At 36.8% G+C, this 15,364-nt stretch overlaps 2 protein-coding genes, 1 long non-coding RNA gene and 1 pseudogene across 3 annotated transcripts; 1 reads left to right on the forward strand and 3 right to left on the reverse strand.

The window, feature by feature from the left end:
- Positions 1-31: 31 nt before the first annotated feature.
- LOC137742899 (putative glycosyltransferase At5g03795) lies at positions 32-5,911 on the reverse strand. The gene is made up of 4 exons (XM_068482843.2): positions 5,499-5,911; positions 5,121-5,374; positions 4,600-4,948; positions 32-772 (listed from the first exon to the last, which is right to left on the reverse strand). The coding sequence occupies exons 1-4, from the start codon at positions 5,838-5,840 to the stop codon at positions 104-106; spliced, it is 1,614 nt and encodes a 537-aa protein (XP_068338944.2). The 5' UTR covers positions 5,841-5,911; the 3' UTR covers positions 32-103.
- A 745-nt stretch (positions 5,912-6,656) lies between these two features.
- LOC148690908 (putative glycosyltransferase At5g03795) lies at positions 6,657-8,049 on the reverse strand (annotated as a pseudogene).
- Positions 8,050-9,085: 1,036 nt separating this feature from the next.
- On the forward strand, positions 9,086-10,957 carry LOC148690909 (uncharacterized). The gene is made up of 3 exons (XR_015956515.1): positions 9,086-9,258; positions 10,030-10,187; positions 10,361-10,957. It is a non-coding gene; the product is annotated as an uncharacterized LOC148690909 (long non-coding RNA).
- Positions 10,958-11,036: 79 nt separating this feature from the next.
- Positions 11,037-15,168, reverse strand: LOC148690910 (putative glycosyltransferase At3g07620). The gene is made up of 4 exons (XM_088685487.1): positions 14,234-15,168; positions 13,878-14,131; positions 13,360-13,708; positions 11,037-11,777 (listed from the first exon to the last, which is right to left on the reverse strand). The coding sequence occupies exons 1-4, from the start codon at positions 14,576-14,578 to the stop codon at positions 11,109-11,111; spliced, it is 1,617 nt and encodes a 538-aa protein (XP_088541613.1). The 5' UTR covers positions 14,579-15,168; the 3' UTR covers positions 11,037-11,108.
- Between the last annotated feature and the right edge of the window lie 196 nt (positions 15,169-15,364).

The raw sequence follows: 15,364 nt of genomic DNA on the forward strand, positions 1-15,364 counted from the left end.
TACGCATGGGTCCGTGTGTAAGACAATCGGATGATACGCAGCAACAACCACGTCGAAAACATCTTGAAGGATTTCTTTTTATTAGCTAAATAGATGAGCTCAATTAGGTGAATATATCTTGAATGCGAATGTTTAAGCGTCTGAGCCAGACGGAGTGAACAATCATGTGGAAAACATCGTATCTCTTTGGCGGTCCATTCACCAAAAAATGCCGTTGCACTTGTTTCACCCTCCTCTGCATCCGGAGGTACTGTCTGCTCGATATGGCTGTCAATATGGTCTTGATGTCGGATATATTCTTGACCGGAACTTGTACAGAAAACGAGTTCCAGTTCAAAACATCGCTTAATGGAGGAACGTAGCCATCTGAGATCAACACCGGCACACACTCGGCGTAAATTGCTTCCACCACTCTTGGACTCGCTACTTCGTACCCGCTAGGGCATAAGCAAAACTTGCTGCTCTTGAACATGTTCTCGTACGACATTCCCTGAGGAACTTTGTCGTAAACTAACACGTCTTGGTCTTTGCCTTTCCATTCGTTTAGGAGAAGGTACCTGATGTGGCCGTGTAGACCCCCTGCATAGAAAGCTAGTGTAGATCGCTTCGATGGAGGCTGGCCGCCGATTCCTGACATTTCCGATGTTTTCAGATAAATCTCTGGAAGTGACGCATCTTTCGACGGATTAAATCCTTCTGAAGTGTTCGCATTGCACATAACTCTAATGGAGTTGTGGAATAAATCAGGGACGAAGGATGTCGTAATTGGTCCCTGTAAAATGAACAAGGACTCGGTTATATTATCGACCAACTAATACACTCATACCGTCGCTTAGCAATAAGAAAATTAGAAGGAAAAAGAAAGAAGAGATTGAGTTAGGACTAAAATAAGTTTAGAGTTCGATTCTCTTTAATTTAATAAACAAAAACCAAAGTCAAGATAAAAAATTAAAAAAAAACAAAATTCTAAGGGTGCTATTTTTGGTACTTCTACAATCTCATTTCTGCACTTCTCACAAGTGCATTTTTCTAAATACAAAAGCTTAGAATGCATAATGAGATATTTGGAGTGACAATAACATAATTTAAAATTATTGAAATAAAAAAATTCAGGAAATACATAGTAATGACACCATCAGAATGAGCTCTTACAAAAATAGCACAAGATGTAACAACTACAAAATTGACCTGAAGGAGCGATTTAAACAATGTGGAAGACAATATATCAACCAAATATTAACGACATCTTAACAATGTTATTGAAGTATGGATACCAAATATTGATGTCATATCAACAAAATTTATTAAATATCGATGAAATATATACTGATTACTGAATAAGAAAGGGTCATTTTTGTATTTATTTCAACTTGGTGTCATTTTTGTAGGGTACAACACTTGGGTACTGATTAAACATTACCCAATTTACTGACCCTCTTATTGTTAAATTATAGAGAAAGAACTTATAAAGAATTTTATGTTATGTGTTCTTCTCTCTGTGAGGGAATTTTACATTATGTATTCTTATCCCTGTGGAGACATATTTATAGTGATACAATCCCTTGTAGGGCAAGGAAAATAAAACCCTAATCTCTTTACAAAGGAAATAAAATCCTAAGGACCTTCTATGTGCAATAGGAAATCTTCTCATAAAAGGAAAATAAATCACCGTACTAATATTAATGGTTTGGGCTTTGTAGCACCATCGTTTGCTTCAGGCAAAGAAAGTGTCTTTGAGCCAGTGGGGCGCGCTTGATGAGTCATCATCAAAGACTATTGTGATTTTCAATGAGTAAAAGGGTAGTAATAAAATTCAAGAATGTGGTGAAACTTCGCTCTCTACATTGTATATGTTAAAGAAGATATCTCAGATTAATTATAGTATATATTGTAAATCTGTAAATTAGTTATTTGCTTACCTGTTATGGTTTGTTTTCCTTGATTGTAGGCATTAGTTTAGGATCAGGAATGTATCTGTTTCCTATATATCTTGTAACCCTAACTTTCGGTGAATACAAGAAAAACCATTGTACTATATTACGTTTCTAGATGGTATCAGAGCCATCTAATGTCACCACCATCCGAGAGCCTACCACTTTTCTGCAGGCTGTCCACCATCCATAATGGCGTGCTGCCATGCAACACGAAATTGCTGCTCTTCAGGCCAACAATACTTGGTTTCTCGTTCCACTTCCCCATCACAAAAAGCCGATTGGCTGCAAATGGGTGTACAAGGTCAAGCTTAAACCTGATGGGACCATCGAACGTTACGAAGCCGGGTTGGTTGCCAAGGGCTATAGCCAAATAGAAGGGGTTGACTATCGTGAAACCTTTGCTCCGGTTGCCAAGTTAACCACTATTCGTGTGCTCCTTAGTGTTGCTGTTGTGCGTCAGTGGCATTTGCACCAACTCGATGTCAACAACGCCTTCTTGCATGGTAATCTTGACGAGGAAGTGTACATGCAATTACCTCCTGGCTTTGGACGAAAGGGGGAGACTCGTGTATGCAAGCTACACAAATCCTTATATGGTTTAAAGCAAGCCTCAAGATAATGGTTCATCAAACTTTCCACCGCTCTCAAGGCTGCCGGATTTCATCAATCATGGTCTGATTATTCCTTGTTCGTCCGAAGTCAGCAAGGTAACTTCATTGCTTTGTTGGTATACGTTGATGATATGATTCTAGCAGGAAATAATCTGCAAGAAATTGAAGCAACGAAGCTGTTTCTCTAGCAACAATTCAAATTGAAAGACTTAGGCCAACTTTAATATTTTTTGGGGATAAAGGTTGCACGGTCCAAAAATGGCATCACCTTGTGCCAACGAAAATATGCATTGGATATATTAGATGATGCGGGATTTTTGGGTGCCAAACCTTCACGATTCCCTGTGGAGCAAAATGTTTCTCTTACACAGGCAGAATGAGAACTTCTGGTTGATGTTTCATCATATAGGAGACTTGTGGGTAGGCTGATCTACCTGACCATAACAAGGCCGGACTTAGCCTATGCTGTGCACATGTTAAGTCAATTTATGGAAAAGCCTCGACAACCACACCTTGAGGCGGCACACAAAGTTCTCAAATACATCAAGAGTGCACTGGGACAAGGCATATTTTTGCCATCCAAGGGATCCTTGCAGTTAAGGGCATTTTGTGATGCTGACTGGGATAGATGCAAAGACACAAGAAGATCAATAACAGGTTACTGTATTCAACTTGGTCAAGCTCCGATATCCTGGAAAACAAAGAAGCAAACCATTGTCTCTCGTTCCAGTGCAAAAGCCGAGTATTGTTCCATGGCAGCCACATGTTGTGAGAGCAGAAGTCCCCTTTTTTTTTTATCCATTTCTTTAGTGGGAGCCAAAGCTTTCATCGGTGTCATAAGGCGACTTGATCCCGGTGTCTCGTCGATCATTTCGTTCCATTTTTAGTAAAATAGTGAAGGATATTCCATTAGTAATGAAAAAAGGGGTTGAGGGGATCTGTATATGTTGTTCAGGTCGATCAAAAGGCGCAGAAATAGCTAGAGCGCTGCGGGTCTGGTTAAGTAAGAAAACCTCTTTTACTACCTCTTATAAAGATCACATGGTTAAAGAACATTTTAAGAGATTTAAAGGTGATTCATTCACAACCAGTCACGTTGTTTTGTGACGACCAAGCAGCCATATACATTGCTTCGAACCTGGTATTTCATGAAAGGACAAAGCATATAGAGATTGATTGTCATTTGGTAAGAGAGAAGATTCAAGGAGGACTGATTCGTATGGCATACATACGAACAACTGACCAACCAGCAGACATCTTCACCAAACTGTTGAGTTCTACACAGTTTGAAACATTGCTCAGCAAGTTGGGTGTTATTAACATACACCCCAACTTGAGGGGAAGTGTTAAAGAAGATATCTCAGATTAATTATAGTAAATATTGTAAATCTGTAAATTAGTTATTTGCTTACCTGTTATGGTTTGTTTTCCTTGATTGTAGGCATTAGTTTAGAATCAGGAATGTATCTATTTCCTATATATCTTGTAACCCTAGCTTTCGGTGAATACAAGAAAAACCATTCTACTATATTACGTTTCTAGAGTATCTAACATAGAAGGACAAGAAAAATCTTCTCCAATCAAAATTCGGTTGAGCATTACAAACTTCAAAATTGTACTCATTCACAAATTTTGAGGTATTGGAAACAAAGGTTTTGCCAATCATGCTTTCTTCAGGCAAAGAGATCATATACCTTGCTTCATATATATCTCTAAACTACGAATTGCAGTGGTCCTTCATATACATATGCAAATTGAAACAAACATATAGAAAGACAAAATTTGAGAAAAATATAGTAGGGCCAGATTGTGCTACATTGGACTTATGTGCATTTGGAAGCTAATAAACGGTAATTTTATTATGAAGCAAGGAGTTGGTAACTAAAAAGAAAAATCAAGTGATTTTCTTAATGCTTTTTTAGCCACCTATATATTGTATTTACGAGTAAAGGTAAAATTATAAAATATTCAATTTAAAGTGCATATAGCTTATTTAAAAAAAAAAAAAAAAAAATTAGCACACGTAATTAGATGATAACATATGATGTACGTACCCAATCGTGACAGGACAACATGAAATGATCGGCACCGTGGCTTCGGTTCCAGAAGGGATGTTTGTGAGAAATAAGATTGATGTAGTCGACCACAGCAAGCTTCATGCCACTTAGATCAAAGGTTTCAGGCATGTAGATATACTGAACCATGTTAACCACACTGAATGGAAGGAAATAAACAAGTGCCTTGTGAGGGTCTTTTGTACGGTACAATTTGCCCTTCTCCATCTCATGAATAAACCTTCCCTCCGATGAATATATACTCCTGCATGGTCCGTCGTGAAATATTGGAACCTCTCCTTCTTCGTATACGTAGATCTTGAACACATTCTCCATCTCTAGGTAACTCCTGCCAACGTTTCCTTTTATTTCATTTTTAATTATTATATTGTATAACAACAATTAATTAACTAAATATTTGTTAATAATTCCGATTCAGACGCTTAATTTTGTTGTTAGGTAGACTGTAAATCTAAATAATTAATTAATCAAGTCGACTTTAATTTGTCTATATAACGTACCTGTGGAAGGCGTTAGGGTTGTGGTATATGGGGCCTCGAGGAACATAATCAGGGTCTTGATGTGTGGATGTTTTATTCCTAACTTTAGAAGCTTCTCTAATGGCAGACCTTGCTCTACCCAAACTTGCTTCTACTTTATCAAGCTGGCTGCCGCTGATGAACACTGTTCTATTGGCAACAACATTATTATCCACTGTATTAATCACGTCTCCTTCTTCTTTCTGGATTATCGTCTCTTGCAACACATCAGCTGCCTAATTAAAGACAAAACACAAGATTAACTTAAGATATGTATAAAGACATGATTAAGAAATTAACATACAGAGAGAGAGAGAGAGAGAGAGAGAGAGAGAGAGAGAGAGAGAGAGAGAGAGTCACTGATATTTGAGGGGCAGGAGCAGGAGCTGGAGATGGGGCGGCTGTATTTAGGTTATTTATTGAAGAGAAACTAAAAAGTAGAGGTTGTGGTGGTGGTTGAGTGGATGTTAAAGCAGCAAGAGAGTAAGTAATAGTAGTAGTATTAATATCACTACTACTACCACCAGCTGAAGTTGCAGCTACTTTCCATGTTGTCTCTGAAGAAGAAGAAGATGAGGAGGAGGAGGAGGAGGAGGAAGCCCTTGAGATTACCAACAAAGATACTGCCAAAGTTAATACGAGTATTAATCCCACTAAAACCGAGAATAAAGATGAAACTGGTTTGTTACGACTGGGCCTCATTTTTCTCCAGCTGATGATCTCTTCCTATAGTGTCCTAGCTAATTCCTTAAAGGCTAGCTCCATATACATCCACCACACATGCACAGCACTAGTGTCTATATATACATATCCTATCCATAGGTATCTACTAAGACCAACTCTAATGGTTGAGGTTAAATACTAAATTTCAAGCCAAAATCATTGGAGAATAAAACCTATTTTTATGGGTTCAATACTAAATTTTTAGCCTAAAAAATTTAAGCTTTAACCCACAAACACAGTTTTTATCCTCCAATGGTTTTGACATAAAATTTTAGCCCGAGATTATTGAAGAATGAATTTAGACTTTTGTTTTTTGGTAACTTCTTTAAAAATAAAATTTATTTAGATTATCCTATAATTTATTATTATGAACATTTTAACTTAAAAATATTTAGAATCTGATAAATAATGAAAAATTATTAAATATGCTTCAATCTTGCAACAATTACTAATACAAATATTTTAGCCATCTGATTTTGTTTGGAATAGGAAGAAACAGTTTTGGATGTGGGTAGAAAGAAAATGAGAGGGAAAAATACTTCCAGGAAACCAGGACGGATGGTTCTGGTTTGGCTGGCCATGTGGGGGGTCTCTCGTTACTTATATCTTATGACCTCAGGTTTGTATTATGAATATATATCTCTATATAATTATGTTATGTCTGAAAATTTGTCAACAGCTTATGTGCCCGCAACTGCCTCCGTCGAACTTATTTTGTTAGACGTACGCGTACGCATAGGTCTTCGTAAGACAATCGGATGATATATATGCGGTAACAACCATGTGGAAAACATCTTGAAGGAATACTTTTTATTAATTAAATAGATGAACTCAATTAGGTGAATACATCTTGAATGCGAATGTTTAAGCGTCTGAGCCAGATGGAGTGAACAATCATGTGGAAAGCATCGTATCTCTTCGGGGGTCCATTCACCAAAAAAATGTCGTTGCACTTGTTTCACCCTCCTCTGCATTCGGAGGTACTGTCTGCTCGATATGGCTGTCAATATGGTCTTGATGTCGGATATATTCTTGACCGGAACTTGTACAGAAAATGACTTCCAGTTCAAAACATCGCTGAATGGAGGAACGTAACCATCCGAAATCAACACTGGCACACACTCGGCATAAATTGCTTCCACCACTCTTGGACTTGCCACTTCGTACCCGCTAGGGCATAAGCAAAACTTGCTACTCTTGAGCATGTTCTCGTACGACACGCCCTGAGGAAGTTGGTCATAAATTTGCACATCTTGGTCCTTGCCTTTCCATTCGTTTAGGAGAAGGTACCTAATGTGGCCGTGTAGACGCCCTGCAAAGAAAGCTAGTGTGGATCGCTTCGATGGAGGCTGACCGCCAATTCTTGGCATCTCCGATGTTTTCAAATTAATCTCTGGAAATGACGCATCTTTCGATGGATCGAATCCTTCTGAAGTGTTTGCATTGCACAAAACTCTGATGGAGTTGTGGAATAAGTCGGGGACGAAGGACGTCGTAGTTGGTCCCTGTAAAGTGAACAAGGCCTCAATTATATCATCAACCAACTAATACACTCAAACCGTCGAACTTAGCAATAAGAGAACTAGAAGAAACAAAATGTAATATTTCAACTAATAAATTTGATTTAGACCTTAATTAGTTGATGTGTGTTCTATTATAACGACCCAATTGACTGAAGATGTAACAAAAATGAAAGGAAAGGTCAGTCGTGATTAGGGAGGCGGAGTGAAGTAATGAGTTAAGATTAGAATATATTATGGAGTTCAAATATTTGTTTTTTAATTTAAAAAAAAATACAAAATCAAAGATTGCTATTATTGATATCCTAAAAATTGTATTCCACACTTCTCATAAATATATTTTTCTTTATGAATATGAAATGTTTAGAGTGCACAATGAGATTTTTGAGTGTCAATAATAGCACCCAAATCGAAAAAAAAAGAAAAGAAAGAAAGAGGAAATGCACAATCATGACACCTTTAAAACGAGCACTTACAAAATTACATCAAGTTGTACCGACGACAAAAATTACTCGAAGGAGCGACTCAAACGGAGTGCAGGACCTGTTGGAACCAAATATCAACGCGATGACAATTATATTGCGACCAAATATCAACGTTATATTGACTTATAAATATGCAAATAGCGACGCTATATTATCAATATCTACCAAATATTCATGAAACATTTACTGAATATAGATAGCCGTTTTTGTACCAACGTCAGTTTTGTAGGAGCTTATTCAAAAGGTGTTATTATTGTGCATTTCCCACAGAAATTTCGAAGTATAAAAAGAGAAAAAGAAAAACATTGGATACGGAAAAGGACAATGGCCACTAAGGCACTTGCCACTTGATAAAGAAAGTCTCTGTATTGTATTGCTGGTACCACAAACAAACACGTCCTAATTTCTAAAATATGAATTTTGAAAATTTGTTTTGGTAAAGGACTTGCAAATTTGCAACAACCATATAAAAATATTAAAATTGCAGTATCCTAAGGTCGGACCTCTGAAGATCAAATGCATATTAACCTACAAGAGTTATTAGTTTAGATCTATATGTTTAAAATATTTAACAACTTAATAAAGCAAAACAATTAAGAAAATTAGTTTTCTATGGTTCATTAATAATGATAATAATCTATTTCCAAAATAAATAACGATAGTAATCATGAGAGATATTCTATCTTCTATGAAAGAAAAATAATTGAGTGACGATGTTGGGATAAAGACATCGGTTGAGGTCAATAATAATTATATATCTTGTAAGAATTATTGGTATTTTTTTAGCAAGTGTTAAGCGAAAATAAAATTAAAATAAATACTAGATAATAGACACCACATAAAGTCAGAGATATACCAGAAAAGAAACAAAGAAGAATATTATTATTCGATGTATGAAGTGCTCCCCCCACCCACCACATTCGTAAAGGAAGTTTCAACCCTCGTGAAATTGAAGTTTGGTGCCACGTTGACATCGCCATCGCAATTGGACCAGTCACTACTAAATATTAACCATTATACGATCGTATATATGAGAATACTCCAAATGTTTTAAACTTTTGTTTAAAATTAATGAAGATCGGGAATATTCCATACTCTAGAACGACCTAAAACTTTGGTAATTCCTACTTAAGTCTTCCATCATGACTAATTTTTATTTTTTTATCAAAGAGAACCTAATCATGACTAATCATTATGACATAATTACATTGCATGTCTGGTTGGTTGACAAGTTGATGTTTAAAGGTGTCCTTTAATGTTTAAATTATCTTCTGTAATGTTGACTCTTAGATATATGTTTCTCTAGGGGGCAAAAGATGAATTCACACTTGATCTTGTGGAACAATGTTCTTTCCAAAAGCAAAAAATTATGCATCTTGTGATGACTTCTCGGTAAGGCTTCTATTATTCTGTAAAGTATAACAATTTTCCTTTTTTATTGGTTGCATAGCACTGTACTCATACTAAATTTTGTTGATATGGTAATTAAATCTCATTAGGTACATGATAAGTTTAACTCTAGACGGGGCGAGTTTGTTCCCCCAGATAATGAGTTGCTTCAGTTACCTCGTTAGCAATACGTAATTGGATTTTGTTTAAGGATACAGGGATAGCATTACTTTTTAAATGTCATGAGAAGTTTCGCCTGCTTGGGGTGGCGTTTTGATGTTTAATCTAAAGCTGAAGAAATATGTAAAGGCGAATGAAGTTTTTCCAATTAGGTGATAGTAATTGGACTACATAAATTTCTTGTTGAAATCCATAGTTGCACATTCAAGTGCAGATATATAAAACCTAGATGGCTCAAGAGCCTTGGACGTTGTTAAACTGTATTACTAATTATGCTCATTGACATTTTGGTTTTAGCTCCAAGGGAAGAACTTCCTATTTTCTATGGTGGTATAGTTGATATTGCAAGACTGGAAAAACCGTGGGATTGTGAACACTTTCCGAATTGTTTTGTTTTCAACTCGAAGGATGGGATATTGGAATGTGGTCTTAAATATTTGTATGGCTCTAATGGGATTTGTAGTTAGTCCTTTAAAATATGATAGCTTGGTTTAGGGGACAAGAATATGTACAGATGCTGCCTATTTTTTAAAACAAACATGCCTGCATGTATAACTTGTAGCTCCAACTGAACCTTGTCTTTAATTTTCCTAGGGATGAGAAGGCAGTTTTTCGGGCTATTGAGATGAGCAGCTCCAGAAGGTTCTTGCAAGACATGAATTCCTACTTTCTTGTAAGCCTACACCAACTGTTAACCATCTTAACCAAGAGGAGGCTGAGGAGGAAGAGGAGGCTGAGCAGCTTGTCCGAAGGTATGTTCAACTACATGGGCCTAAGGTTTTCCTTGTATAAACATTTTTATTCTTTATGATCACTGCAAACTATGGTTTGAAAAAATATCATACAACTTCGGTATGGGGATGTCTACAAACATGTATGATTTGATGATCTGAAATCAGTTGTCTTTTACTGAAAAACTTTACAGGCCACGGAAAGGAAAAGCTTGTGTAAGGCCTGAGGATGAAGAGCAATCAACCGAGCGCCCCCACTCGGGCTTGCTTGGATCAACCCAGCCAGCAGAACGGCTGAACCGTCCACTTATACGACCACTTTCGTTAGAGCCATTGCATGAATCAAATGGGTATCTTCCGCCTGCAAATGGGCATCTTCCACCTGCAAATGGGCATCTTCCACCCCCACCTGCAAAACACATTGAGAGGGAAAAATATTTCCAGGGGACCAAGACCGATGGTTCTGGTTTGGCTGGCCATGTGAGGGGTCTCTCATTACATAGACGCAATGCCAGTAGCTCTCGCAGTGGAAGCATGGATTTCAGCGAATGACTGTTGTGCTCGAGGGGCCTCCCGTGTATGACCAGGTTTTTATTTTCTCAAGTTTTTTTCTTTATATATTGGTAGTTGATATGGCGATGGTTTCTGATCTGTTAGTGTTGTGGAAAGCTGGAGAACATAGCTGCCATATTTTATCTCATGTTTTCATATGTGATCTTATCTTATGACCTCAGGTTTGTCTTATGAATGTATATATGTCTATATATGTTATATCTCAACATTTATTAACAGCTTATGTGCCCGCAACTGCCTGCGTCGAACTTATTTTGTTAGACGTACCTACGCATAGGTCCGTGTAAGACAATCGGATGATACGCAGCAACAACCACGTCGAAAACATCTTGAAGGATTTCTTTTTATTAGCTAAATAGATGAGCTCAATTAGGTGAATATATCTTGAATGCGAATGTTTAAGCGTCTGAGCCAGACGGAGTGAACAATCATGTGGAAAACATCGTATCTCTTCGGGGGTCCATTCACCAAAAAATGCCGTTGCACTTGTTTCACCCTCCTCTGCATCCGGAGGTACTGTCTGCTCGATATGGCTGTCAATATGGTCTTGATGTCGGATATATTCTTGACCGGAACTTGTACAGAAAACGAGTTCCAGTTCAAAACATCGCTGAATGGAGGAACGTAGCCATCTGAAATCAACACCGGCACACACTCGGCGTAAATTGCTTCCACCACTCTTGGACTCGCTACTTCGTACCCGCTAGGGCATAAGCAAAACTTGCTGCTCTTGAACATGTTCTCGTACGACATTCCCTGAGGAAGTTTGTCGTAAACTAACACGTCTTGGTCTTTGCCTTTCCATTCGTTTAGGAGAAGGTACCTGATGTGGCCGTGCAGACCCCCAGCATAGAAAGCTAGTGCGGATCGCTTCGATGGAGGCTGGCCGCCGATTCCTGACATTTCCGATGTTTTCAGATTAATCTCTGGAAGTGACGCATCTTTTGACGAATTAAATCCTTCTGAAGTGTTTGCATTGCACATAACTCTAATGGAGTTGTGGAATAAATCAGGGACGAAGGATGTCGTAAATGGTCCCTGTAAAATGAACAAGGACTCGGTTATATTATCGACCAACTAATACACTCATACCATCGCTTAGCAATAAGAAAATTAGAAGGAAAAAGAAAGACGAGACTGAGTTAGGTAATGAGTTAGGTAATGAGTTAGGATGAGAATAAGTTTAGAGTTCGATTCCCTTTAATTTAATAAACAAAAACCAAAGTTAGGATAAAAAGAAATAAACAAAATTCTAAGGGTGCTATTTTTGGTACTTCAACAATCTCATTTCTGCATTTCTCATAAGTGTATTTTTCTAAATACAGAAGTTTAGAATACATAGTGAGATATTTGGCGTGACAATAACATAATTAAAATTTATTGAAATAAAAAAATTCAGGAAACACATAGTAATGACACCATTAGAATGGGCTCTTACAAAAATGGCACAAGTTTTAACAACTACAAAATGGACCTGAAGGAGCGACTTAAACAATGTGGAAGACAATATATCAACCAAATATCAACGACATCTTAATAATGTTATTGAAGTATGGATACCAAATATTGATGTCATATCAACAAAATTTATTAAATATCGATGAAATATATACTAACTACTGAATAAGAAAGGGTCATTTTTGTATTTATTTCAACTTGGTGTCATTTTTGTAGGGTACAATACTTGAGTACTGATTAATCATTACCGAATTTACTGACCCTCTTATTGTTAAATTATAGAAATAGAACTTATAAGGAATTTTTTGTTATGTATTCTTCTCTCTGTGAGGGAATTTTACATTATGTATTCTTATCCCTGTGGAGACATAAACCCTAATCTCTTTACAAAGGAAATAAAATCCTAAGGATCTTCTATGTACAATAGGAAATCTTCTCAGAAAAGGAAAATAAATCACAATACTAATTTTAATGGTTTGGGCTTCGTAGCACCATCGTTTGCTTCAGCCAAAGAAAGTGTCTTTGAGCCAGTGGGGCATGCTTGATGAGTCATCATCAGAGACTATTGTGTTTTTCAACGAGTAAAAGGGTAGTAATAAAATTCAAGAATGTGTTGAAATTTTGCTTTCTACATTATTGCTGCAAGAGCATGTTAGAAGCATAGAAGGACAAGAAAAATCTTTTCCAATCAAAATTCGGTCGAGCTTTACAAACTTCAAAATTGTACCCATTCACAAATTTTGAGGTATTGGAAACAAAGGTTTTGCCAATCATGTTTTCTTCAGGCAAGGAAATAACATACCTTGCTTCATATATATATCTCTAAACTACGAATTGCAGTGGTCCTTCATATACATATGCAAATTGAAACAAACATATAGAAAGACAAAAATTGAGAAAAAGATAGTAGGGCCAGATTGTGCTACATTGGCCTTATGTGCATTTGGAAGCTAATAAACGGTAATTTTATTATGAAGCAAGGAGTTGGTAACTAAAAAGAAAAATCAAGTGATTTTCTTAATGCTTCTTTAGCCACATATATATTGTATTTACGAATAAAAGTAAGATTAAAAAATAATCAATTTAAAGTGCATATAGCTTATTTAAAAATAAAAATAAAAATTAGCACACATAATTAGAAGATAACATATGATGTACGTACCCAATCGTGACAGGACAACATGAAATGATCAGCACCGTGGCTTCGGTTCCAGAAGGGATGTTTGTGAGAAATGAGATTGATGTAGTCGACCACAGCAAGCTTCATGCCATTTCGATCAAATGTTTCAGGCATATAGATATACTGAACCATAGTAACCACACTGAATGGAAGGAAATAAACAAGTGCCTTGTGAGGGTCTTTTGTACGATAAAATTTGCCCTTCTCCATCTCATGAATAAACCTTCCTTCTGATGAATATATACCCCTGCATGGCCCTTCGTGAAATATTGGAACCTCTCCTTCTTCGTATACGTAGATCTTGAACACCTTCTCCATCTCTAGGTAACTCCTGCCAACGTTTTCTATTTTATTTTTAATTATTATATTGTATAACAACAATTAATTAACTAAATATTTGTTAATAATTCCGATTCAGACGCTTAATTTTGTTGTTAGGTAGACTGTAAATCTAAATCATTAATTAATCAAGTCGACTTTAATTTGTCTATATAACGTACCTGTGGAAGGCGTTAGGGTTGTGATATATGGGGCCTCGAGGAACATAATCAGGGTCTTGATGTGTGGATGTTTTATTCCTAACTTTAGCAGCTTCTCTAATGGCAGACCTTGCTCTACCCAAACTTGCTTCTACTTTATCAAGCTGGCTGCCGCTGATGAACACTGTTCTATTGGCAACAACATTATTATCCACTGTATTAATCACGTCTCCTTCTTCTTTCTGGATTATCGTCTCTTGCAACACATCAGCTGCCTAATTAATGACAAAACACAAGATTAACTTAAAATATGTGTAAAGACATGATTAAGAAATTAACATACAGAGAGAGAGAGAGAGAGAGAGAGAGAGAGTCACTGATATTTGAGGGGCAGGAGCAGGTGCTGGAGATGGGGCGGCTGTATTTAGGTTATTTAGTGAAGAGAAACTAAAAAGTAGAGGTTGTGGTGGTGGTTGAGTGGATGTTAAAGCAGCAAGAGAGTAAGTAGTAGTAGTAGTATTAATATCACTACTACTACCACCAGCTGAAGCTGCAGCTACTTTCCATGTTGTCTCTGAAAAAGAAGAAGATGAGGAGGAGGAGGAGGAGGAGGAGGAAGCCCTTGAGATTACCAACAAAGATACTGCCAAAGTTAATACGAGTATTAATCCCACTAAAACCGAGGATAAAGATGAAACTGGTTTGTTACGACTGGGCCTCATTTTTCTCCAGCTGATGATCTCTTCCTAGTGTCCTAGCTAATTCCTTAAAGGCTAGCTCCATATACATCCACCACACATGCACAGCACTAGTGTCTATATATACATATCCTATCCATAGGTATCTACTAAGACCAACTCTAATGGTTGAGGTTAAATACTAAATTTCAAGCCAAAATCATTGGAGAATAAAACCTATTTTTACGGGTTCAATACTAAATTTTTAGCTTAAAAAATTTAAGCTTTAACCCACAAAAACAGTTTTTATCCTCCAATGGTTTTGACATAAAATTTTAGCCCGAGATTATTGAAGAATGAATTTAGACTTTTGTTTTTTGGTAACTTCTTTAAAAATAAAATTTATTTAGATTATCCTATAATTTATTATTATGAACATTTTAACTTAAAAATATTTAGAATCCGATAAAGAATGAAAAATTATTAAATATGCTTCAATCTTGCAACAATTACTAATACAAATATTTTAGCCATCTGATTTTGTTTGGAATAGGAAGAAACAGTTTTGGATGTGGGTAGAAAGAAAATGAGAGGGAAAAATACTTCCAGGAAACCAGGACGGATGGTTCTGGTTTGGCTGGCCATGTGGGGGGTCTCTCGTTACTTATATCTTATGACCTCGGGTTTGTATTATGAATATATATCTCTATATAATTATGTTATGTCTGAAAATTTGTCAACAGCTTATGTGCCCGCAACTGCCTACGTCGAACTTATTTTGTTAGACGTACGCGTACGCATAGGTCTTCGTAAGACAATCGGATGATACAT

This window comes from Pyrus communis, chromosome 15 (assembly GCF_041283825.1).
Source record: "Pyrus communis isolate YQ-2024b chromosome 15, ASM4128382v1, whole genome shotgun sequence".
Taxonomy (NCBI): domain Eukaryota; kingdom Viridiplantae; phylum Streptophyta; class Magnoliopsida; order Rosales; family Rosaceae; genus Pyrus; species Pyrus communis.